The sequence below is a fragment of the Salvelinus sp. IW2-2015 genome, linkage group LG13 (assembly GCF_002910315.2).
Source record: "Salvelinus sp. IW2-2015 linkage group LG13, ASM291031v2, whole genome shotgun sequence".
Lineage (NCBI taxonomy): Eukaryota > Metazoa > Chordata > Actinopteri > Salmoniformes > Salmonidae > Salvelinus > Salvelinus sp. IW2-2015.
Genome location: NC_036853.1, coordinates 15557952 through 15583127, shown reverse-complemented (window position 1 = coordinate 15583127; position 25176 = coordinate 15557952). Strand labels below are relative to the sequence as shown.

General features: G+C 42.7%; 1 protein-coding gene across 5 annotated transcripts in view; it reads left to right on the top strand.

Annotated features, from left to right (window-relative positions):
- LOC111972192 (breast cancer anti-estrogen resistance protein 3-like) overlaps positions 1-25176 on the top strand; it is a 92767-nt gene that overhangs the window by 42274 nt on the left and 25317 nt on the right. For 4 of the 5 annotated variants that reach the window (XM_023999085.3, XM_023999087.3, XM_023999089.3 and 1 more), the window contains 2 exons: positions 1114-1471; positions 16778-16820. In XM_023999085.3, coding sequence (XP_023854853.1) covers positions 1114-1471; positions 16778-16820 — 401 coding nt within the window. Of the gene's footprint in view, positions 1-1113; positions 1472-7154; positions 7506-16777; positions 16821-25176 lie in introns of those variants that run through there. The other variant, XM_023999091.3, reaches the window with a different exon arrangement.

Sequence of the window (25176 nt, the reverse complement as noted above, 5' to 3'; positions counted from 1 at the left end):
CCAGCAAAAACACAGTGAAGGCACCAGTAAAAACACAGTGAACGCATCAGCAAAAACACAGTGAAGGCACCAGCAAAAACACAGTGAAGGATGGTGACCAGCCTTGTCTAGGCTGTTTTTTAAGAAACGATCAAAGTGCCAGGAGGTCTTAACCAAAGGTTTTCTTTATCTTCCATCACCACACAATTGCATTTTAATGAAGACCGCAGGCTTTATCCTCAGTTGACCCCTTACAGTATGATAATCAAACAACCTAAATTACAGCTAAACCCTGAGATGATTGACAGACCATTTTGTTTTACACTCACTCCCCTTCACATGCCATGTCAAGTTTAGGAAATTAAACAGGTTATGAGTAATCCTGTGCTGCTGCTCTTCGAGGAGCAGGTGAGGAAACAGCAGCAACAACAAGTGACGTCATCCCCTCTCTGCCGAGGAGGGAATTTGGTTTCTCTGCTTGTTAAGCATGTTAAGGAGTTGGCTGGAGGCAACAGATAAAAGCAGAAAGCTGAGCAGAAAAGCTTCTCGGCTTAGAAAGGAGTCTTTATTTCATTGTCCAATTAGAGGCGTAGTGGTCCAAACTGAGGTAAACATGTTTTTGGAGAAGACAGAGAACAAGAGATCCCTATCTGCTGTTGTGTTGTCAGAGTCAGACTGGCTGGTGGTTCACTGATAGCCTGGAGTTGTGTCTCCATGCTCCTTGCTGCTCCTCTCTCTCTGGGAGGTTGTATGGAGAGGGAGTGATCATCAGTGGAACTATGACTTGGATAAATGAAGGATGGTGGTCTCTACGCCATTGGCATCATTTCAATGTACTTATGTATATAACATTATCTTAACATATCCAGTAGCAATGCCATTGTCACTGTGCTGTACTATACTGACAGCTTAAGAGGAAATGTACACACGCACGTAAATGTTGCCACCCATCTTGTGCATCAGCAGCACCTGTTTACTGTCCCGGACACCATGTCTGTGATATTGTCACAACAAGGAGAAAACACAGTCGTCTGCGATAACCAGCCTTATATAACCTCTAGGTGGAAGTAGGTCCTCAGTCCACTCCTCCTGCCATCTGTTCTGATGTGTGTCTCTCTCTTTCTTTCCTCTCAGAGCTGAGGATGATGGCGGAGGGGAAGTTTGCCAGTCTGCCCAGGAATATGCACATGGGCGTGGGCAGCAGGCAGTGTCCCTTGGCCTCCTCCATGGACCTGCTGACCTCCAGGCCTGCAGTACCAGAGCTGCCCCCAGCCGGATACCACAGTGTCTCCATCCACGGCACTCTGCCTAGGAGGAAGAAAGGGTCCCCAGCCCCGGCCCAGGGCCCTGCCCGCTCCTGGGACATGTACAGCCACATGGGCACCCTTCCCCACCCGGCCCGCACCCACCTGCCCTCCTCGCCGCTCATTCACAACATCATAGAGGAACACCAGCCTTACCATACAGGGAGGGAAGGCCACTCTGCATACAGGTACAGACACACATCCTTTAATGCTTTATATTTAGGACTAGTTTAGGACTACCTTGGCAGCAGCTAATAGGAATCCTAATAAATACTAAATACTACATTTTCCTTTGTTCATATCACACAATCTAAAACAAATAGTTGTGTTTTGTAAAATAAGACACAGGGGTCGCGCTTCAAAGCTACTTGAGTACTGTGCTGCTATCACCACCCTGACTGACTGAGACTACTTCACTCTGAAATAGTGTCCCAGCTCAAGCGTCTGCCATGGTAAGCAGGTCAGCTGAGATATAATCAGTGAGCAGCACATGTTAGCACTAGCCTCTCTGCTACTGTCTGTCAGGGCAAGGGGCTGTATCCCTCAGGCCCTGTTGAGTCACTGCAATGCAGCTTCACTCTGGCCCCCTCTAGATGTTATCCGAGGCTTGGGCCTTCCTCCTCCCCACAGCACCTTGCATTCACTACTGAAACACAACAGTGTCAGACTGCTGATAGGGCTAGCTTGATCTCAGATAACACAGCAAGTGAAGGTAGAAGTTCCACAGCATCAATTCATGTGATTAGCCCAGAAAACTGTGGGCAGAGACATAATAAAACATACACACATCTCACAGAGATGGAGTGACGGGGAGGCTTCTGTTTAGGGTGATATAAACCACCCAACACAACAACAAAGCTTGTCTCTAGTTGAGATATATAGGCCCGGACAGCCCTGGCTGTGAGTTAGATCCTGTGTGGCAGAGTTTTAAAGTGGCACTCCAGTCTCCTTTTCACCTCATTTAACTCCTGATTTACTTAACAAGAGGCACATCTCAATAGGTTGTCCAGGCAAATCATTACATAGCACAAGTGGGGGGGGGGGGGGGGGGGTTTTCTTTTGTTCTCTGTTGCTCCTTTATTGTTCCTTAAGCAAAGGGGAGTCCGATGACATCATGGATTCCCACCAGACCAACTCATTGAATGCCCTACTCCTTGAAGTATGCAGTTGTGTAAAAAAAAAAATATATATATATATTTTGCTCAAACATTGTTTTTACCCTTTAGTGTGTGAAAGTAACTGTATTTATGCTTGGGATATCGCTTTTTAACAGTAAAAGTTTTTTTTTTWATCACTGAAGGATGTCTTTATGTGACACTGTAGACCAGAGCAACCCAGCAGCGCGGGACAGAATGAAACACAGCCCCCCTCTTTAGACACGCTTTGAGCAGGCAGACAGAATATGTCTGGGCCTGGGTGGAGGAAGGGGGTTGGGGTGCGAGGTGGGTGTTAATTAGAACTGAAAAGGCTGCGTCCATCCCTTGACATTTGAAGGTTATCTAATATTGGTCTAGTATTTCATCCCCATAAAGCTGGTGAGGTTAGTGAAGGTAAAAACTAGACAAAGGGAAAGAGAATAAATTAGCCACTGGTTTCCATAACAACCTCCATTCTGGCACTATGGGATACACAGTGGAGGTGAAGAGGAGCAACAAGGGKAGAGGACTGTCTGCCTCAGCAAAGCRAGGGAAGGAGGGAGAGAGAGAAGGAGGGAGGCAGAGGAGGGGTAGAGAGGTACTGAAGAGAGCCCTGAGGTGTAGTGTCTTCTTCAGAACATTGCACGTCCTAATATTTATATATGTATTTTACTTTTAGATTTGTGTGTATTGTTGTGAATTGTTAGACACTACTGCACTGTTGGAGTTAGGAACACAAGCATTTCGCTACTCTCGCAATAACATCTGCTAAATATGTGTATGTGACCAATAACATTTGATTTGATTTGAACAGGGGATCCTGTGGCATTAAGTACACAGCCCAGAGTCCAGCTGTAGTGTATCCGATTGTGGCTGCTGCTGTAACTCTAGACACTGATGTGGGAACATGGACAGGGATGAAGGCTAACAGAACACTATAAAAGCTTTAGTTCTTGGGGACCCATTCTGCCTGCACTGTGCTGCCTGCTACAGGACAGGACTGCAGCCCCATTGTGTCTATCTTAAGGCCACTGGTTGACTGGTTGTGGCTGGCTAGAGGGGGAGACTTCAGGATTACTCAAAGGTCTTTGTCCTGCTCTGTTATGAAAAGATAGGTCTGTCCTTAACTTCAGATGGGAGGATATGCCACTCTATCATCTTAGATTACATGAGATTACATGAGTGAATGACCACTTCATTTCTGCTCACTGATTGAACTACTTGGCTAATTGTTGGTCCATGGATATTGTACATGTTTTAAATAAACCTATGTTTCTTTGTGCTGACCTGTTAGTCTCCCTGACTGTCTGTTGACCCTTGCCCCAGACAGTGCTCCATCCTTCAGCGACACGCTACTTAATCAGTGTTTTTTCTGTATCGATGACACTATCTGGATTGATCCACAAAGGGAGACATTTTTCAGGTGACCCCTGACCTCAGTCTGTCTGTGTGCGTATGTATAGGCCAGATAGCCAGATAGCCCCTATAACCCAGGGCTCACTCACTCTGCTCCAGGGAGAGATAGACAGTTCTGGCTGCGGTGTGCCTGCAAATCCTTTACGAGTTGGACTCAGGTTGAGATGGAGAGGAGATTTACAGCCTCGTAGAGGAGATGAAAGGGCTGATTAAAGTTGGAGCTGGCCGTGAGCTCAGAATCTAGACTGACTGAGCTTCTCTGTTTGTTCTGTTGAGAAATGGGCTGCTGCTGAGTTTGGGCCAGACGCCTGTATGGTAACAGGCAAGGCTAGAGAATGGGGAACAGTGGTGAAGGTTAAAAAAAAAGTGAAGAGAGTGTTTTTCCAGATATCTGACTGCCAGGGTCAGTTCTGAATAAACCACTCTGATCAAAAACAAAAACATGGAGCTGCAGCTGCAGTATGTACAGTACATTGATAGGACCATGTAGGTAGGCGAATAGACATCACACACACCACATCTTTTCAAGGAACGTATTGTTGTTTTCCGCCATGCGAAGGCTGTCCTCGGGATTACAACAGAGATAAGTCATGATGCCAGGCCTCGATGTTTCCAAGGACGCTGTGCACTAACCCGAATCCAGGAAAAATATGCTATTGTTATGATCAAATCATGCTGTGGTTGGTTAGGTACAGTGAACCTTCAATTCCAATATCAAACACAGCCACGGAACAAACATTTACTGTACACCATCATTTGTATTGATTGTCTGTGGGACTGACACGCTTCTAAGCCAATCACAGTGTATAAACTATAATTCCTGTCAATGTGTTTGTAGTTCTGTTTATAATGTTCAGCCAGGGCAGACCATCAGGTGCTGGTTCTGCTTTTGGAAGACTGCTGCTACTTGTCCTTCTCCCCAGCTGAACCAGCCAGCAGGCGGCTGAGGGACAGAACATGTTCTATCTGAGGGGGACACACACCTGCAGCTACCCTGTAAAATAAAGAGATATATCCGACTCACCCTGGGCCAATCCTTCACACCCCTTCACCTCCCCCAGTTTCTCCTGTATTAACTATTTCATGGCCAGATGGTCACTCAGTGTGAGTAGGATATGTATGCATTTATTAATGAAAATGACTTCAATAAGGTGACTTGATTGAAGTTATTTTGTGCCCCGTAGAGTGCTGATGCACTGTACTATACGTGTAAAAGTTGAGGGATTTGCCAATAGAGTCACACTGCCCCTTGAGTCAGTAATGTGCATGTGCCTTAGGCATCCAGAACAACCTTTGACCTCTCTGTAGGGCTGAGGGAGTGTTGCATGTCAAGTGCCCCTCTCTCTCAGTCAGTCAGTCAGAGAAGGGGAGGTTGTGTGCGGAAATCCAATTATAGCCAGGTCGTCTGTGTGTGACCTGGCCTGTCCTTGTCCTTGGCTTGACTGAAATCCATTTGAACTTGAGGTTTGGGGAAAGTCAGTGGTTGAGTAGGGTACACATTTTCTCTCTGCGAAACGATGCAGCTGTGGTTTGGCTGACGCTCAACCGATCAGAGGGAGAGTCTCTTTGGCTGGCCTGCATGATACCTGTATGATACCACCGCACTGTGAACTGTATGATACCACCGCACGGTGAACTGTATGATACCACCGCACGGTGAACTGTATGATACCAACCGCAACGGTGGAACGTGTGATATCACCAGACTGTTTTTGAACTGTATGATACCACCCACATGTGGAACTGTATGAACCTACCGTCACCGCACTGTTGAACTGTATGATACCACCGCAACTGTGAACTGTAATGATATCACCGCACTGTGAAACTGTATGATACACCGCACTGTGAACTGTATGATACCACCGCACGGTGAACTGTGTGATACCCACCGCACGGTGAACTGTGTGATACCACCGCACGGTGAACTGTATGATACCACCGCACTGTGAACTGTATGATACCGACCGCACTGTGAACTTAGTATGATACCACCGCACGGTGAACGGGTGTAGTGATACCACCGCACGGTGAACTGTGTGATACCACCGCACGGTGACTGTATGATACCACCTGCACTGTGAACTGTATGATACCACCGCACGTGAACTGTATGATACCACCCGCACGGTGAACTGTATGATACCACCGCACGGTGAACTGTATGATCACCTGCACGTGAACTGTATGATACCACCGCACGATGACTTGTATGATACCACCGCACGGTGAACTGTATGAATACCACCGCACGGTGAACTGTATGATACCACGCACTGTGAACTGTATGATACCACCGCACTGTGAACTGTATGATACCACCGCACTGTGGAACTGTATGATACCACCGCACGGTGAACTGTATGATACCACCCGCACGGTGAACTGTATGATACCACCGCACGGTGAACTGTATGAATACCACCGCACGGTGAACTGTGTGATACCACCGCACTGTGAACTGTATGATACCACCGCACTGTGAACTGTGTGATACCACCGCACGGTGACTGTGTGATAACCACCGCACGGTGAACTGTATGATACCACACGCCGCACGGTGAACTGTGTGATACCACCGCACGGTGAACTGTATGATACCACCGCGACCGGTGAAACGTATGATACCACCGCACGGTGAAACTGTGTGATACCACCCACGCACGGTGAACTGTATGATACCACCGCACGGTGAACTGTGTGATACCACCGCAGCAGGTGAAACTGTATGATACCACCGCACGGTGAACTGTGTGATACCACCGCACGGTGAACTGTATGATACCACCGCACGGTGAACTGTGTGATACCACCGCACGGTGAACTTGTATGATACCACCGCACGGTGAACTGTATGATACCACCGCACTGTGAACTGTATGATTACACGCACGGTGAACTGTAATGAATACCACCGCACTGTGAACTGTATGATACCACCGCACGGTGAAATGTAGGTGATACCACCGCAACGGGTGAAACTGTAATGATACCACCGCACGTGTGAACCTGGTGATGATACCACCGGATTATAACCGGCTAGTCCACACGGTGAACTGTGTGATACCACCGCACGGTGAACTGTATGATACCACCGCACGGTGAACTGTATGATACCACCGCACGGTGAACTGTATGATACCACCGCACGGTGAACTGTATGATACCACCGCACTGTGAACTGTATGATATCACCACACTGTGAACTGATTGTGATGTTACCTAACACTGTAGCTGTAGTTGTTGAGTAACAAGGCCAGCTCTTTATTCTTATGCGGAGGGAGCGACTTCAGAGCTGAACCAGCCAGCGCAGCAGCCTGCCTGTGTTGTGTTGTGTTCCTCTGAGGTGGTGTGACATACAACCACCCACTCACCCTGCTGAAAGAAAAGCCAGGTTGTTGTGTAGGCTGACATGAAAGAATAGGCAGAGGAGAGAAAGTTCAGTTCTCCAAGTTCAGTGAGTAGATGAGACGCGGTCGTACAGAAGCTAAATGGAGAAAGAGCTGAGAGGAGCTGTTTAAGAGCTAGTGGCCGGCGCTGAACTTCTCAGGATGCAGCAAACATACTCTTTCCAGTTGACTTTATTCGCCACCGTATTTCCTGCTGCATTCACGCCCTGTTCAGAAAATTAGGGAGAAAAGGAAAGACCAAGGGCCATCAAAGTAGTTTGGTGAGTTATTTTTAGATAATAATCTTACTGTAAATTCTTTGGTTTGGATACCTGCTCGCTTAGCCAACATTTTTAAGGGTCAACATTCCACTGTTTTCTATTCCACAGAGGCTCTTCTTAAAACATTTTTTTTAACACATATTTATTTGTTCCAAATCAACAATTACAGAAATACATGGATTTCTTTATTTCCACACATACCCCCCCAACCCAAAGAGACAAAAGCATAACAACCAAACATTCACAGACACATTTCCTCTAATAAAAATACATAAAAAGTATTATATTCAGTCGTATATAATAATGCAGATTACGCTTCGACTATAGACAATATTCACCTAATATTCACTTATTCACCTTCCAATTCTTCTACAATATCACCGGTTTGCAAAAAGTCACAAAACAGATCCCAAATATCATGAAACTCTGGGGCTTTCTTTTTCACTATATAAGTACATTTTTAAGAGCCAGGCTTGACGTGAATTATTTTAACCAATGACCAAGTGAGGGTGAACTGACATACTTTCAGTGCAGAGCAATTGAAAGTCTAGCGTGTAATGGACAGAGGTCAACCATTTTCTTCTCTCTCCTATGTAAAGAGGAATTCCTTGGGTAAAGATTTAGGATGCAAAATTTAGGGATTAATGGTATTGGGGTAGAGGTCATCTCAGAGATATAGTGCAGTGCTGAGCTCCAAAACTGTTGTATCTCAGCACATTCCTCCAGGCAATGATACAAGGTGCCTAAATGCGTGTTACATTTAACACAGGTCTGGGATATTAGGGTCAAATATGTGGATCTTAACAGGTAATATATATGTTCTCATTATCAAATTGTATTGCAACAATCTCAGGCTGGTGTTTATTGTCTGTATCTGAGCTCTAGAGCATATCATACCCCAGTCCTCTGCTGAAATATCTTCCTGCATAACTTGTATCCACTGAAGTCTCTTACTATCAGAGTTGTCTTTATGAGTATCTACCATTTTCCCATATAATGACATCATCTGACCTCTCCCATAACACATACTAACAGAGAGAGTTTCTAAAGTGGTCAAAGGACATTGTAGGGAAGATTGTTTTAGACTGGAAAAAATAAAGCTTCTCAATTGTAATATTTGAAAAAAGGCTTTTGTGGTGAGTTAAATCTTTCATTTACTTCTTCAAATGACATGAGCCCTTTTTAATTGAATACATCCATTACTTTAACAATASAATTTCTTGGCCATTCTTTAAACCCCAAGTCATTTTTACTAGGTGTGAAATTGTCATTGCCCCAAATTGGTGTAAAACTGGATAATACAGGGGATTGGCCCAGATATTGCTGTACTTTATGCCACATAGTTAGGAGATTTTTAACAAAGGGATTAGTAGTATTCTTCTTTAGCTTCKTAAAGGGAGCAGAGTACAAATATCCATACAGAGTTAAGCCTTTTGTGGACAGCATTTCAGTCTGCAGCCTGGGTAAGTATGGTTTCTTGGAGAACCAAAACATTGCAGCCCTAAGTTGTGCAGCCCAGTAATACCACTGTAGGTGTGGAAGTTGCAACCCCCCTCTGTCATAGGGCAAATAAAGAAGAGAAAGTCTAAGCCTTGGTTTTCTGTTGCTCCAGATCAAATTTGAGAGTATCTTTCTGATCTTTGTGAAAAAAATAAAGGTGGTTGAGCCAGAGGAATTGATTGAAATAGATAAAGAAATTTGAACAGAATATTTATCTTAATGATATTTATTCGACCAATAATAGATATAGACAATGATGTCCATCTGTTGATGGATTCTGTTACACTCGTTACCATGGGTTCATAATTTGTTGAAGTCAAGGAGCCAATTTCTGGTGTGATTTTAATACCAAGATATGTGAAACCTTGTTCTGTATTCACAAATGGATGCTGTACAACTGGATTCAGTCTCTCTTGCTTGTTGAGGAAAAGGATAGAAGAGGGTTAAAGTTTTATTAACTTTAAACCCAGAATACTGACCAAAGTTATTAATTATATTGGAGAGGGAAGAGATAGAATTCTTCAGATCTGTTAAGAATAAGAGGGTATCATCGGCATACATGTTCAGAATCCAATGTTTTAATTTCACTAATTGACGGATGGGACCTTACTGCAATGGCAAAGGGTTCTATAGCTAAAATAAAGAGTACTGGACTGGCCGGACATCCTTGTCTCGTACCCCGAAAAAGCATAAAAGGTTGTGAAATCAAGTTGTTAGTGGCAACTTCTGCAGTGGGGTCGGTATATAATATCTTAATCCATTTACAGAAGTAGTTCCCAAACCCAAATCTCTTAAGCACTTCAAATAAATATGACCACTCAACTCTATCGAATGCCTTCTCTGCATCATGTGAGAGTATGACAGTATCAGGGGACCCTTCACACGTGCACTATGTTTAGTACTCTCCTCACATTGTGAAAACCTTGATGATTTTTCACAAAGCTGTTTTGGTCTTTGAGTGTTAGATATGGGAACACTCTATCCAATCCCCTGGCTAAAGCTTTAGCAAAACATTTTGAGTTGGAGTTCAGAAGAGAAATCAGTTTGTAACTTTCACATTTTGTTGGGGATTTATCAGGCTTCCGAATAAGAGTGATTAAAGCACTCCTTAGAGAGAGGTGGAAACAACCTTGCTGAGAGGATTCAGCATACATATCCAAAAGTGGACCTGGAACTTTGTCCTTAAATATCTACTGGGAGAATCATCTGGACCTGCCGCTTTACCTCCCTTCATATTGGAAATAGCATCAGATATTTCAACACCATTCAATTCCTTTCCAGATCCAATTTTGTGTCTTCTGAAATAGAGGGAAAATCAAGACCATCAAAAAATTATGTCTGATTAGTTAACTTGTTATGGCTGCAGGGGGCGTATTGAAAAACTGGAAAATATGTGCCCATTTTCAAATGGCCTCTTACTCAATTTTTGCTCGTACAATATGCATATTATTATTASTATTGGATAGAAAACACTGTCTAGKTTCTAAAACAGGTTTAATTATTTCTCTAAGTGAAACATAACTCTTTTTACAGCCCATTTTCTATCCGGAAGTGAAATTTCCAAGAAGCTATGTCTCTCTTCAAGATACTCTCTATAAAAGGCCTTGGCACTTAGGACTGTAGAAACACGTCACACGCCTTCCCCTGTGTGTCATGCGGAAGTGAGAGAAGAAATGACTTGATTATCTCTGTCAGGGATTGAAAACAACATCTTGGAGTCAGAAGTGCGCACTTWATTTTTTTTTCTGGGCGCGAAGTAGGAACTGGACTGCGCTCCTGGAAAACCCTCGTTATAGGTGAATATGACCTCCGGCTTCGATTTTATTTGATACATGTCACAATATCATCCTAAAGTATGTTTTTTCAATATACTTTAATTATATTATTGAAATTTATTCTGGACTTTAGACGTGATGCGACGCAAGAATTTTGTCAAGACGGAGAGGTTAGCACGGCATGGCCAGTGTGCATGCTAATTCAAGAGGGACATCGTTCGTTCTGGGTCCAAATGAAGACGGTTCCTGAACAAAAGGACCCTTTGGGAAAACATTCTGATGTGAAATCAACAAAGATAAGGACCCAATTTGGGATGCTTTTTCATATATCTGTCGAACTTTGCTATCGCCTGCGTTTGACTAGAATCAATGCTGCTGTGTTGTTAGCTATTGTAGTAAGCTAATATAACGATATATTGTTGTTTTCGGCTGTAAAACACTTCAGAAATCGGAAATATGTCTGTATTCACAAGATCTTTCTCTTTCATTAGCTATCCACCATAATATTTTTCTGAAATGATTTATGATGAGTAATAAGGTAGTTGACGTTGGTGTCTATTTTCTCTGCTACTCCCCGTGCGATTTCTGACTGTAGCATATGATGGTAGCAGTAAATGTAAAAACTGATTTATAGCTCAAATATGCAATTTTTTTGAACAAAACATAGATTTATTGTGTAACATGTTTATAGGACTGTCATCTGAGGTAGTTTTTTCTAAGGTTATTTAGGTTGGTTCTAGGTTAGTTAGGTTGGCTTGTGCATGCTACTTGCATCCTACTTGTGCTGTGAAAAATGTCTGTCCTCTTTTTTATTTGGTGGTGAGCTAACATAAATATATGTGGTGTTTTCTCTGTAAAACATTTAAAAAATCGGACATGTTGGCTGGATTGACAAGATGTTTATCTTTCAAATGCTGTATTGGACTTGTTAATGTGTGAAAGTTAAATATAAAAAAAAAATAGATTTTGAATTTCGCGCCCTGCATTTGAGCTGGATGTTGTCATAGGTGTACCGGTGTCGGGCTGCAGCCATAACAGGTTCTCGAGAGATTCAGAGTTGTATAAAGTGTGTTGTAGTAGGAAGCAAATGTTTGGTTTATTTCTACAGGATCCATTGATAATTGTCCTTTAATATTATGAATTCAATTAATGGCTTTGTCTGAATTTAACTTCTTAATGCACCAGGCCAGCAATTTACCATGTTTTTCACCTTGATCATAGAAGGACTGTTTCAGCCTTTGAGGTGGAACGTTCTTCATCTTGAGCTTTAAGAGTAAATCATTATTGGTTTATTTCTACTGAGTTTTCCAAAAAAGCTTCCCTCTCCAATTCTCAGATTTTGCTGTCCATCGCTCTCATTTTCAGATTTAATTGATTGAAATTGAAACTGGTCAAACTTATAATTTGCCCCCTAATATATGCTTTGAAAGCCTCCCATCTGGTACTCGCTGACGTTTGGTCAGTGTTCAATGTAAAATATACATCTATATGCACTCCAACGTAATGTAAGAAGTCTGGGTCCTGTAACCATCTGGGATGCAAGCACCATCGAGAGGATCCTTTTACTAGTTTTGTATCCCTATAGAATAATGACAAGGGAATGGTCACTCAGAACAATACTATCATATACACTTCCTGCTACATTGGGAAGCAATGAGCAATAAACTAAAAAGTAGTATATACTACTTTTAACATGAAGACTCCCTTTTACTCAGGTTCTGAGTCCTCCAAGGTTCATATAGATTCAAGTCCTTAATGAAATGCTGTAATTTCTTTCTACTCTGTGAGTTGGAAGTGTCTAAACCAGAGGAGCAGTCTAGATGAGGATCAAGAGTGCAATTAAAACCCCTGCTATTAGGACTTTATCAGGACGGGAGGCCATCGATAGAAATACATTCCCAAAGAATTTGGAATTATCATCATTAGGACCATCAACATTAACCAGATTAATACGCTCATTCAAAAGAGTTCCCTGTTCAAAATGTATCTAACTGCTGTATCAGTTATAATATTATCCACTTGAAACGGAACAAATTTGTGAATTAAAACCACAACACCACGAGAATGAGAGGAGAAACTGGATGTTTTTACTTGCCCTTGCCATCTCCTGCGTAGTTTAAGTAGCTCATCCTTCAACAAGTGAGTTCCTTGTAGGAACACAATAGATGAATGTAGTTGTTTAAGCCTAGTAATAACCCGTTTCAGCTTGGATAGTTTACAAACTCTACAGACATTCCCCAGAGTAAAATTAAGTTTTACATTTGAAGTAATTTAACCGAAGATTCAAACATGGAATACGCTATAGCATAAAGGCATATCTAAAATATGTTTAGTAACTACAAGGACCGCATTAATATTTTATAGTGAGAAAAATATGTAAAGATCTGTTGGAACAAACAAACATAAATCTATACTAACAGTAAAACATTGAACACCATTCCCTTGTCTCCCTAACCGAGACACCCAAYGCTTCCTCTCCCACCTCCCCCTAATCGTAGCGTGTAGCCTGGTGGACGACTGATCCATTAAAGTGAGTAGTCTAACCTAAGCGACGCTAAATAAAACAGTGTGTCTTACCGTCTCTCTGCCATTACTCCTCACAAACAAAACAAAAGGCCTATTTTGCAAGATGTTATGTGAAATATCACAACAAAACGCATATCTAGCAAGATGATATGTGAAATACTGTATCACGTAGTATTCGTTTGAAAAGTAGCAAAGAATAGCTCCACCTAAAACAGTAATGCTAGTCAGTGAAGCCTGACTAACGCTAACATTACAGTATGGACAGTCCAAAATAGCTAGTAGCTACCAAGTAACAAAATGGCCCATACATATAGCATTAACGTAGTATACCATGATAAGTTTATAATCCCCAAAACTTATCAAAGATCAGAAATTTACAGGCTATGTGAGAAAAATATATACCATTGAATATGTGCTACGTTACCCAAAGGCCCTTGCACATGATGTAGAAGTCAGGCTTGCACATGAGTGTCAATCATTTTAGTCCAAGGATATGATCGAAACTTAAGTCTTCATATAAAGTAGTCCTGATGCTTCTCGGTAGTGCAGGATGAATGAACAAGGTCCCGATGTGTTCATTGATATGGAGCTAAACAYCTTTGTCAGCATTTTGGGGCAGCAGGTAGCCTAGTGGTTAGAGTGTTGGGCCAGTAACCGAAAGGTTGCTAGATTGAATCCCCAAGCTGACAAGTTAAAAATCTGTCGTTCTGCCCCTGAACGAGGCAGTTAACCCACTGTTTCTAGGCTGTCATTGTAAATAAGAATTTGTTCTTAACTGACTTGCCTAGTTAAATAAAGGTTAAAGAAAACATTTTACAGTGTTTTATGTAATCCAATGGAAGAGAATTATCAACATAACATAAATAAACTTAAACATGACATCCAATGTTCAATGGACAGCTATCTTGCCTGTCATATAGAAGAAACTGAGCTAAGTGATGAGCACATACTGTACAGGCAACAAATAATATAAGGAAACTGAGTGGGCAAGCTCACCATATTATTCACTTAACTGTTATGCTAGCTACTGTACTACAGTAGCAGTTAATACATTAGTTATTGTTAGTTAGCTTGCCAACAGTCACAAAATCCAAGGTGGTTTAATTCTCCATAGTCCAGAGTGGTGGTAAACTTCACAGCTACAACATGACTAGGAAGAAGATTCATGTTGTATGCCATGGATGAACGCCTCGGCTTGAGGGAGATTCAAACTCGTGTGACCATCCATTGTAGGTCAGATATTCCATTGGCAATGTTGAGGGACTTGAGCTGGTCGTTTGACCCTGTCGTAGCCTTTTCCTTTTCGGCGGAGGTCCGCAGATAGGTCAGGGAAGAACAAGATCTCTTTGTCCCCGTATATCACCTTGCCCATAGCTCTGGCTTTCCGCATCACTCGGACTTTGTCTTGAAAGTTGAGAAACTTAATGTTAAGGACTCAAGGAGAGGGTGGTTTCTCTGCCCTGTAGGAGTAGGATGCAGATGGGCTCTTTCAATGCACAGGGGTCTGGAAAGTTGTCCGGCACCAATGACTCGCTTCCCGAGTCATTGGGGCCGGACAACTTTCCGGACCCCTTGTGCATTGAAAGAGCACATCAGCTTCCGAGAGAGAGAGAAATGCAAGAGAGAGAGAGAGAAATGCAAGAGAGAGAGAGAGAGAGAAATGCAAGAGAGAGAGAGAGAAATGCAAGAGAGAGAGAGAGAGAGAAATGCAAGAGAGAGAGAAGAGAGACATGCAAGAGAGAGAGAGAGAGAAATGCAAGAGAGAGAGAGAGAGAGAAATGCAAGAGAGAGAGAGAGAGAAATGCAACTGCGTCATCATTTGCCACTTTTTCAAGTAGTCTCAAATTAGACCTCCTGTGGTGGTTCTCGAGTTTAGTTTTGAAGTAAGGTCCGCCAACTGTTTATCCAACTTTTCGGTCGTTGTTTTGACAGTGACGACAGTATCTTCCACCATGCTAATGTGTTCCTCTGCTTCGTCCATGTGCGTGGAGTAGGCTTGAAGGTCACGTTTAACCTCACTAATCCCTGCTAGGACCACTTCGTGTTTTGCGGAAATATCCGCCCTCATGGCAGAGATTGCTTCTGGTTCTGGTTGTCTACTTTGCTGGTTGTCATGTCGGATTTGTGGTGTGAGGAGCTTGTAGGGCTTGCTGGGTTAGTAGAGCTGGCTGAATTAGCAGGGCTAACTGGCCTAGCCTGGTGTAACGCTCGTCGGAAGGATGAGACCAAGGTGCGGCGTGGTACGTGTTCATGATTCTTTATTAAATCCAAACACCAAACAAAACAACAAAACAACAACGAACGTCACGTTCCGTAGGCTACGGAGAGCTAACAAAAAACAACATCCCACACCCTAAGGTGGCAAAACATGCTGCCTAAGTATGATTCCCAATCAGAGACAACGATAGACAGCTGTCCCTGATTGAGAACCATACCCGGCCAAAACATAGAAACACAAACCCTAGAAATAAGAAACATAGAATGCCCACCCCAAATCACACCCTGACCAAACCAAATAGAGACATAAAAAGGCTCTCTAAGGTCAGGGCGTGACACTTGGACCACGTTGTCGATGCGAGATGTTGTTCTTGTTTTAGGAGGACTATGTTTAAGTGGATTCATAATGGATGTAGATATGCCTGAAATTGTCCAAGAAAATTGGTGTTCATGTTACCAGGATTAAAAATAAGAGATAAAAATAAGTTTAGCCGAAATTGGCAGGCAGGAGAGCACTAAAAACACATCCTCCCAGTTCAATGCCATAACCCGCCCCCCACAGAGGCTCTTAAATATGATGTTTGTGTTTTTTCCCCTTCACAATCTCTATGGGAAAAGTGGTGAAAGGCTCAAGGAATTAATTCCCCCCCTGTCAGGCCTCTGCATCAAGGGTTTGGATTCAACTACTCTTAAACACACAAAAAAACGGAATATTGGAGAAAAAAGTAAAGTAGAGAGGCATAACTCAAATAAACAGAATGTTTAGCAGAACCCTGAGGAGGCATCGTCTCGTCCTCAGGGATTTGAAATGAACTCCTCTCAGCCTTTAGAACTGATTTCCTCTCAAAATCCATTATGGACATCTCGAGTTGGTTCTGAGAATTTATGGAGGACTAGCCCTGCTAATGACAGGGACAGTTTAAACCCCTTTTTCTCATCTAATGTAACAGAGAAAGGACTCATGTGGGAGTTTCTTACCCCTCTGTGAATTTGCCACTGAGGTCAGAAGAAGGGGACATGTGGCTGTGACTTGTGTGGGGGCTGGTTGGGTAGACAAGTGGGTGGGGGCGGGGGCAGGTGGTGTCTGAGCTTGCCACTCCTGTCAGAGAGGAGGTAGAATCTCAGTCAGCAGCCAGGGTTGTAGCAGCAGCTCTGCAGACACAACACAGCACAGGGAGGGAGTGGAAGGGACCAGCAGCAGCCAGTAGAAATGTGTTCACTCAACAGAACCCTGTCTCTGTCTCTGTTCCCCAGGGACCTCAGCAGCAGCATGGATCCCACCATGGAGTACGTCAAGGTAGGAACCCACTCAACCATTACACATCTGGCTGAGACACAGGGCTCAACAGGTGTCACTATTGTTTTGTTATCTCACTTTATTTTTCAACTGATTCAGAAGCGGTCAGAAATATTGAGKTTTGATTCATCACTTATCTGAATGGTGTTTTAGTCAGGACTGACAAGACCAGTCATACAGGTTTACGTTTTCTACCAGACAACAAATACTGTAAGGATATAGTTCAGCTTTTTGAAGTTGATATGACACTAATTCCTACAAAACAGTTGAGACTAGTTTTGTAACTCTGAGGTGTGAGAATGCTAGTAGCACTCAGGGACCTCTGACACAAGATGTTGATCTGACATCAAGGAAATGAAGTGTCTTGGTTTATTTTTCCAGGATTTTATAGAGATGCAAAGAAAGATAGATTAAGACAGTAAATATGTACAGTATATATGGAGAAGACATGATGTGTGTACAGTATGTGTGTGTGTGTGTGTGTACATGTGTGTGTCTGTGTGTTTGAGTTATAAGGTCTGATGATGTCATGTTTTGTAATGCACTATTCTTTTGACAAGAGGTTTAACTTTTTGTTCTCCAGACAGGTTGAGCATTCAGTTCATAAAGTTTAGCTGTGTAAAAGTGTCCTCTTCAAGCTTTGTTTCCTGTGTAGACATCATCTAGTATACCCATTGGTTAGAGAGAGAAAGGGGCATTTGTTTGTAAAGGAGTGAAGATCCAGACATAGCCCTCATAAGCTCTCAACTATTATCGCAATGCCACAGGAAAACAGTAGGCAGACAGGAGATTGTAATCACTAGTTTTGTTGTGTTTTGTCTCAGAAGGAGCCACACTGTACTCATCTGTAGCTAAGGAGCTGAGTAACATCTTCAGTGAAGTAACGTCTCTTTGGTTAAAAAGTAGCAGAGACCACTTGGGTAGAAAGGAGTGTCTCTTAGATGGAAACGATGTGGAACAATGTTCCATTTCCACCAAGAAGAGAGACATTTCTCTTTAGACTTTTTTGAAATCTAGTGCTCTAAAAGTTTTTTGTATAGTACATGTTTAGTAGCCAAGTAACTGATTTTGGCTCTAGCTATAATTCCTCTTTATGTAAGGTTGCTGTGAGCATAAATTATTCTACTCTCTCTAAGGGGGAGGCTGTCAAAAAGCCTCAAAAGGAAAAGGACGAGCGAGCGGTGGAAATGTCCTCTGTCTAGTACACTAATCTAATTTCTCTCCAGGCTACGAGGCACTTTGTCTCAGATGTAGGTCAATGTATCGACCAAATCATATTTCCCATTACTTTCACCTGTGTCCCTGCTCACTGTGATTGGCCTTGAGTGGTGACTGAGGTCTGTGTGTTCTGATACCACACGCCTGACAACTCTCTTTCACACACATGCTCATTCACCCACTCCTTCCCTTTTTCCCCTCACCCACTGTCACTAATACCCTGGGCTGCTTGCCTCATACGATAGGATGCTCTCAGGTCAGTGTGAAAAGCAAACATAGTGGTTCTTCACATGCAGGTCAGGAGTGCAAACAGCTCTCATATCAGGTGCCATGGCAGCCTTTCATGAACACATACACAGCTCTGCTACCTCACTAGGGTAGTAGGCAATGTTCCCTATAAGCTGCGCCAGCTCCCCTTGGACAGATGAAATATCAGCCCACGCAGAGATGCACGAGATTGAACTTCCCTTCACTTTCTAGAGTTTTCCTCTTTAGTTTACACTATCAACTTTTCGCTCTACTGTGGGAATTGTGCTCGAATCAATGCAATATTAGCCACTTTCAATGTAACATTCGGAAAATAAAACTACCTATGCAAGAGATTTTCTTGTAGGCAGAGCGCAATTGAGTAGGATTCTATTGCATTGACAGGCATAACTCAGGCCCAGACTCTACACAGACCGGTGCGCCATAACCAATCATAGGTGCAGTAGGCCTATATGCAAATAGCCATTGCCATATATGGATCTGTATATGGATCTGTGCCATTCACTTTGAACTCAATGCGCTTGTTTTGAGATCAAACCAGGGGCTGCATGTAGCCAGCTGTGCACTTTTGTTCATATTCTTTGCTAGTTAGTGAGTTATTAGCCCATTTATAGATCATTTCTGGGTGCTTCCTACAAGAGCATAAGGTTTGTGCATTTCTAGCCATCTTTAGAAGCAAGTCAGGTAAATAGCTTTTTTTATGTCTTAAAGGGGCAGTGTTGTGTTTTGAAACGATCTTGAATAAGCTAAGTAGCGGTTAGGACTACCTACTACCGATGTTTTGACACCTGAGCAAATTTCAGATCTGCTGAGCGCTAACTTGAACATGAAAATGGCATGCAACTTCCAGCGTACGTTTACAGTAAACACTGAGGCTGTACCCGCTTTAAGTTACAGTTTTAACTGTGGCCAAGTAGGCTACTGTGGCTATTTGATCATAATGTAGGCCTACCAAAACAATGGAGAAAAATGCATCCCATAACATTTGAACAGCTGTTCTATCATTCAGCCTACAGTAGCAGCAAATATCTGGTGTTCAATGAAGGCCAACATTCCATGAGACTTTGGAAAAAGCATGCAGGGCTTGACATTAACCTGTTTATCCACTTGTCCTTCAGACAAGGTGGTGACTGAAAATGTTGTGTTTGATGCAAGAAACCACTTTACAAAATAAAAGTCATTATTATTATTTCCACCATTATGACAGAGAATCAGACAAATGATGCTACCCTTTGCCTATTGACTACTCAGGGCACTGGCTCAATATGCCTTAGAAAAGAGAAATTGGCCCAAATCAGAAACTCAGTTCTTCAGTCCATTGTTATCTACCCTTTATGTCAAATATGAATTCTGTCACTACCATCTCCATTCATTCATGCTCATTCAGTCACCTCAACATGTTGGAACAGGCAACCACATGGACCACATCTTCCCTCATTACTAATTGTGATGTTGGAGAGAGCTGCCAGCCTTGTCTGACTCAGGTTGATGACAGAAAGTGTTATATGAGGATGAAACATCCCAAATGCTGAGCCCTGTCCTCATGGGATTACACAGATGAGGGTGCAACTGAGACCAGGGTGCAACTGAGGTTTTTCTTTTCTACATTGTAGAATAATAGTGAAGACATCAAAACTATGAAATAACACGTATGAAATCATGTAGTAACCAAAAGTGTTAAACAAAAAATTCTTCAAAGTAGCCACCTTTTGCCTTGATGACAGCTTTGCACACTCTTGGAATTCTCTCAACCAGCTTCGTGAGGAATGCTTTTCCAACAGTCTTGAAGGAGTTCCCACATATGCTGAGCACTTGTTGGCTGTTTTTTCTTCACTCTGCGGTCCAACTCATCCCAAACCATCTCAATTTTGTTGAGGTTGGGTGATTGTGGAGACCAGGTCATCTGATGCAGCACTCTGTCACTCTCCTTCTTGGTCAAATAGCCCTTACACAGCATGGAGGATTGTTTTGAGTCATTGTCCTGTTGAAAAACAAATGATAGTCTCACTAAGCGCGAACAAGATGGGATGGTGTATCGCTGCATAATGCTGTGGTTGCCATGCTGGTTAAGTGTGCCTTGAATTATAAATAAATCACTGACAGTGTCACCAGCAAAGCACACCCACACCATCACACCTCCTCCTCCATGATTCACGGTGGGAACCACACATACGGAGATCATCCTTTCACCCAGTCTGCATCTCACAAAGACATGGCTATTGGAACCAAAAATCTCAAATTTGGACTCATCAGACCAAAGGACAGATTTCCACCAGTCTAATTTCCATTGCTCGTGTTTTTTGGCCAAAGCAAGTCTCTTCTTCTTATTGGTGTCCTTTAAAAAGGGAAATACCTAGTCAGTTGTCCAACTGAATGAATTCAACTGAAATGTGTCTTCTGCATTTAACCCAACCCCTCTGATAGTAGTGGTTTCTTTGCCCCAATTCGAACATGAAGGCCTGATTCACCAGTCTCCTCTGAACAGTTGATGTTGAGATGTGTCTGTTACTTGAACTCTGTGAAGCATTTATTTGGGCTGAAATTTCTGAGGCTGGTAACTCTAATGAACGTATCCTCTGCAGCAGAGGTGACTCTGGGTTTTCCTTTCCTGTGGCGGCTCTCATGAGAGCCAATTTCATCATAGCACTTGATGGTTTTTTGCGACTGCACTTGAAGAAAAGTTCTTGAAATGTTTCGCATTGACTGACCTTAATCTCTTAAAGTAATGATGGACTGTCATTTGTCTTTGCTTATTTGAGCTGTTCTTGCCAAAATATGGACTTGGTCGTTTACCAAAAATCTGTATACCACCCCTACCTTCGATTGGCTCAAACACATTAAGAAGAAAATAAATCCCACAAATGAACTGCTAACAAGGCACACTTGTTAATTGAAATGCATTCCAGGTGGCTACCTCATGAAGCTGGTTGAGAGAATGCCAAGTGTGCAAAGCTGTCATCAAGGTAAAGGGTGGCTACTTTGAAGACTCTCAAATATAAAATATATTTTGATGTGTTTAACACTTTTTTGGTTACTACATGATTCCGTATGTGTTATTTCATAGTTTTGACGTCTTTACTATTATTCTACAATGTAGAAAATAGTAAAAAATAAAGAAAAACCCTTGAATGAATAGTTGTGTCCAAACTTTTGACTGGTACTGTACACACACGTACACTAACACACATCTACACACGCACGCACGCACACGCACGCACACGCACACACACACACACACACTTTAAACATCAGCCCATCTGTAAATAGCCCATCCAATCTACCTATCTCATCCCCATATTGTTTTTATTTACTTTTTTGCACACCAGTATTTCTACTTGCACATCATCATCTGCACATCTATCACTCCAGTGTTAATTTGCTAAATTGTAATTACTTCGCTACTATGGCCTATTTATTGCCTTACCTCCTCATGCCATTTGCACACACTGTATATAGACTTTTGTGTTATTGACTGTACGTTTGTTTATTCCATGTGTTGTTGTTTGTGTCGCACTGCTTTGCTTTATCTTGGCCAGGTCGCAGTTGTAAATGAGAACTTGTTCTCAACTGGCCTACCTGGTTAAATAAAGGTTAAATAAATAAAAAATAATAATAAACACACACAAACTCCGAGGTGAATATCACTAGATTCAGGGTAGTAKTGTAGAGTTTCTCCTGTGGTGTTTAACCAACACTAGAGAGGCCCGACGAAGCACAGCCCGCCTCCAACAGACTCATCCAACTGTGTTATTCTGGGCAGCCACAGTGCAGAGGACCGCAGGAGTACAGCAGACTAGAGCACCTCCTGTTAATATCTCTCCCATTGTTTTGGTTGGAGATCCAGCTGCTGTGTGTGGGGCCTTCCTGCTGAACTGCACTGTCTGGCCCAGGCCTTACATAACACCCATGATACTTTAGCCACTGTTACTGTGAGCTCCACACCTCAACACAGCCCATCCAGGTGTGTTTGTTTTTCCACCCAGCTGGGCCTTAAATTAACAAGCTATTGAAACAACAATGAATGTTTGCCACACATGAACAGGAAACATCAAAGGCCGATGTGCCAAAGTAATTTCCTGTGGGTAGGTGACCCGTGTTGCAACACGGAGCTGGTCAGGGTAATACCCACAATCCTACTGCAACCAACCACTGGGATAGTGGTTTAGATGGGTGGACTAGAGAGACAATGCAACAGAATGACTGAATGCAGCAGCAGTTTAGCTTCAAACTGTTCTTTGTGAAAGTCTTGTTGTTTTGCCTCCAAGTTCACATGGCTACTATCTTCAAAAACCAATCTAGAAGGCGGGAGAGTGGAAATTGTTCAAGAAAGACTCAATGCCTAAAAATACAACTTTTTTTGCTGGATGGAGCCCAACTTCTCCCTCTGGGAGTGTGTGGTGTTTATGAGAAACAGGTTTGATATCATGGTCATGTGTCTCTACATGGATTATATTGAGACTAAGTGTCAGAGTGACTCAGAGATACAGTCACAAAGAGAAAAGGGTGTCAGATGAGGACAAAGGGCCAGGCCCAGAGACACCTGCTACTCCAGTAGACTCTTCGGTTCAACGTCTAGTTTTGATTCACATTTGGTTGAGTTGTCAACTAATATGAGTTCAACGTGAAATCAACCAAAAATGTCACCATGTCATTGGATTTAGGTTCAAAGTTGGGTGAAAAAAATTCAATATGGCCTTACGTTGATGACTTTTTGCAAATCCAATGAGATTTCCACATTGATTCAAAGTCATTGCGTTGATTTTTTTGGTTAAAATGATGTAGAAGCAAYGTTGATTGAACCAGTTTTTGCCCAGTGGCTGGAGTGTAGAAGAGAAGAGGGGTATAGCGTGAAAGACTGATTGAGAGTGACAGAGTGAGAAGAATGGAAAGAGAGAGCATGAGAGTGAAAGAGAAGAACAGGAGGACAAGAAAAGACAGGATGGAGAACATCAGGCCTAGTGGATTGTTTGACCTGTTGGTCTCCCCGGCCCCCCGATGAAGGGATTTCTTTACTTCTTTTCACACGAGGCATTAACACAGCCTCTCTCTCTCTCCTCCTCTTAGAACCTGCTGAACAGTAAGCAGCTAACTGCTTATGAAAGAGCTTTAAAGGGAACAATGGCTCTCTGTGCCTCCTGTGAGATCTCCAGCCCTTGCTAAACACCAGATGAAGACCCTTTTGGCCCTCCGTGTGGCCTGCACAGCACAGAACAGCACGCACAGCCTGCAGAAATACACACTATTTGTGACAGGCAGGGTGAGATCTGACAGTCTGACAACTCAACAGACTAGACAGCCTKTATGTAGGATTGCAGTCCTATCATCTTCATCAATACCAAGTAAATGAATTTGCCCAGCACGTAAAACGTTTTCTACTGCAAGGTCAAAGACTGTGGAGTTTAAGTGATCTTGCTGTAGATAAGGAGAATAGTGTTGAGTTCAGGGAAATAGCCAGCAGTGTCAATTTCCCAGGGGTTAGAGAGATTGACTTGCCAATTTGAAGAAAGAAATTGCCAGAACTGCAAAGACATTATAAGTTTGGATTTCTGACAATACTTCTAAATAGGAACATTCATACATAATGTGCATATGGTGTGGCTAGGATATGCAGCACAGGTGTGATTGAGACATTACACAGACTGTGTAACAGTTAGTTGCTCCCAGTTAGAGGCAGATGCCAGCAGGTTTATGAGATTGGGATCCATAAAACCCAAGTACCAGTGACAGTGACCCCCTCAGGATAGCTCCGTCATCTACCTCAGGCAAATGGCTGTCCTTCATCTCTCCCTGTTGCTCCTACCAACAGTGGGCCTACCTACTGTACCTGGCTGTATCCTAGACTAGTTAGAACTAAGTTCTGCTCTTCAGCAGGGTCTTGGGCTGCGTTTACACAGGCAGCCCATTTCTGATATTTTTTTCACTAATTGCATCTCTTGGCAAATCAGATCAGCTCTTTTGACAATAATTGGGCATACAATCCAAATTGGGCTGTCTGTGTAAATGCAGCCACAGAGTCCACAGTTCATTCTACCACAATGTAAGAGAAATGGCAATCTCTAGTGGTTTGATTGAAGTACTACAGTATAATTTATTACAAGGCAGAACAGCTGGACAGACAGTATTGAAGTGCACCCACTTATAATTCCAGTCAATCTCTTGATAGTCTGTTGTTATCTTTTTATTTTCTGGAGTTGAATTAAAAGATGTGCCAATATGCTTTCCAGGGAAATGGTATTTGTGTTATCCATTGTAGTTTCCTAAAGGACAGACAGACATTACACACAGTTTCTTTTAGATCTTTTAGAAATGACCAAGAGACAAATGTGGATGTTGTATGTGATGTGCCGTACTGGTCATTACTGCTCTTTGGTTCTGTGCCAGCGTTAGTGTTGTGTGTCTCACCTTTCATCACAGCGTTGTCATCATCAGTGTCACTGACATGCTAAATGCATTCTGATGAATGAATCACTTACTGATGCTTGGGTGCACACTTCCATCTGGCTCTATATCCATCTGGCTCTATATCCATCTGCCTCTATGCTCGTGTCCAAGAATAGTAAAGTAATTGAAATGAATGACTACCGACCCGTAGCACTCACTTCCGTCATCATGRAGTGCTTAGAGAGGCTAGTCAAAGACCACATCACCTCCTCCCTCCTGAGACACTCGACCCTCTCCACTTCACCTACCGCCCTGACAGATCCACGGACGACACAAACACCATTGCACTGCACACTGCCCTCAACCACCTGGACAAGAGGAATGCATATGTAACTATGTGTTGTTGTATGTGTCGAACTGCTTTGCTTTATCTTGGCCAGGTCGCAATTGTAAATGAGAACGTGTTCTCAATTTGCCTACCTGGTTAAAT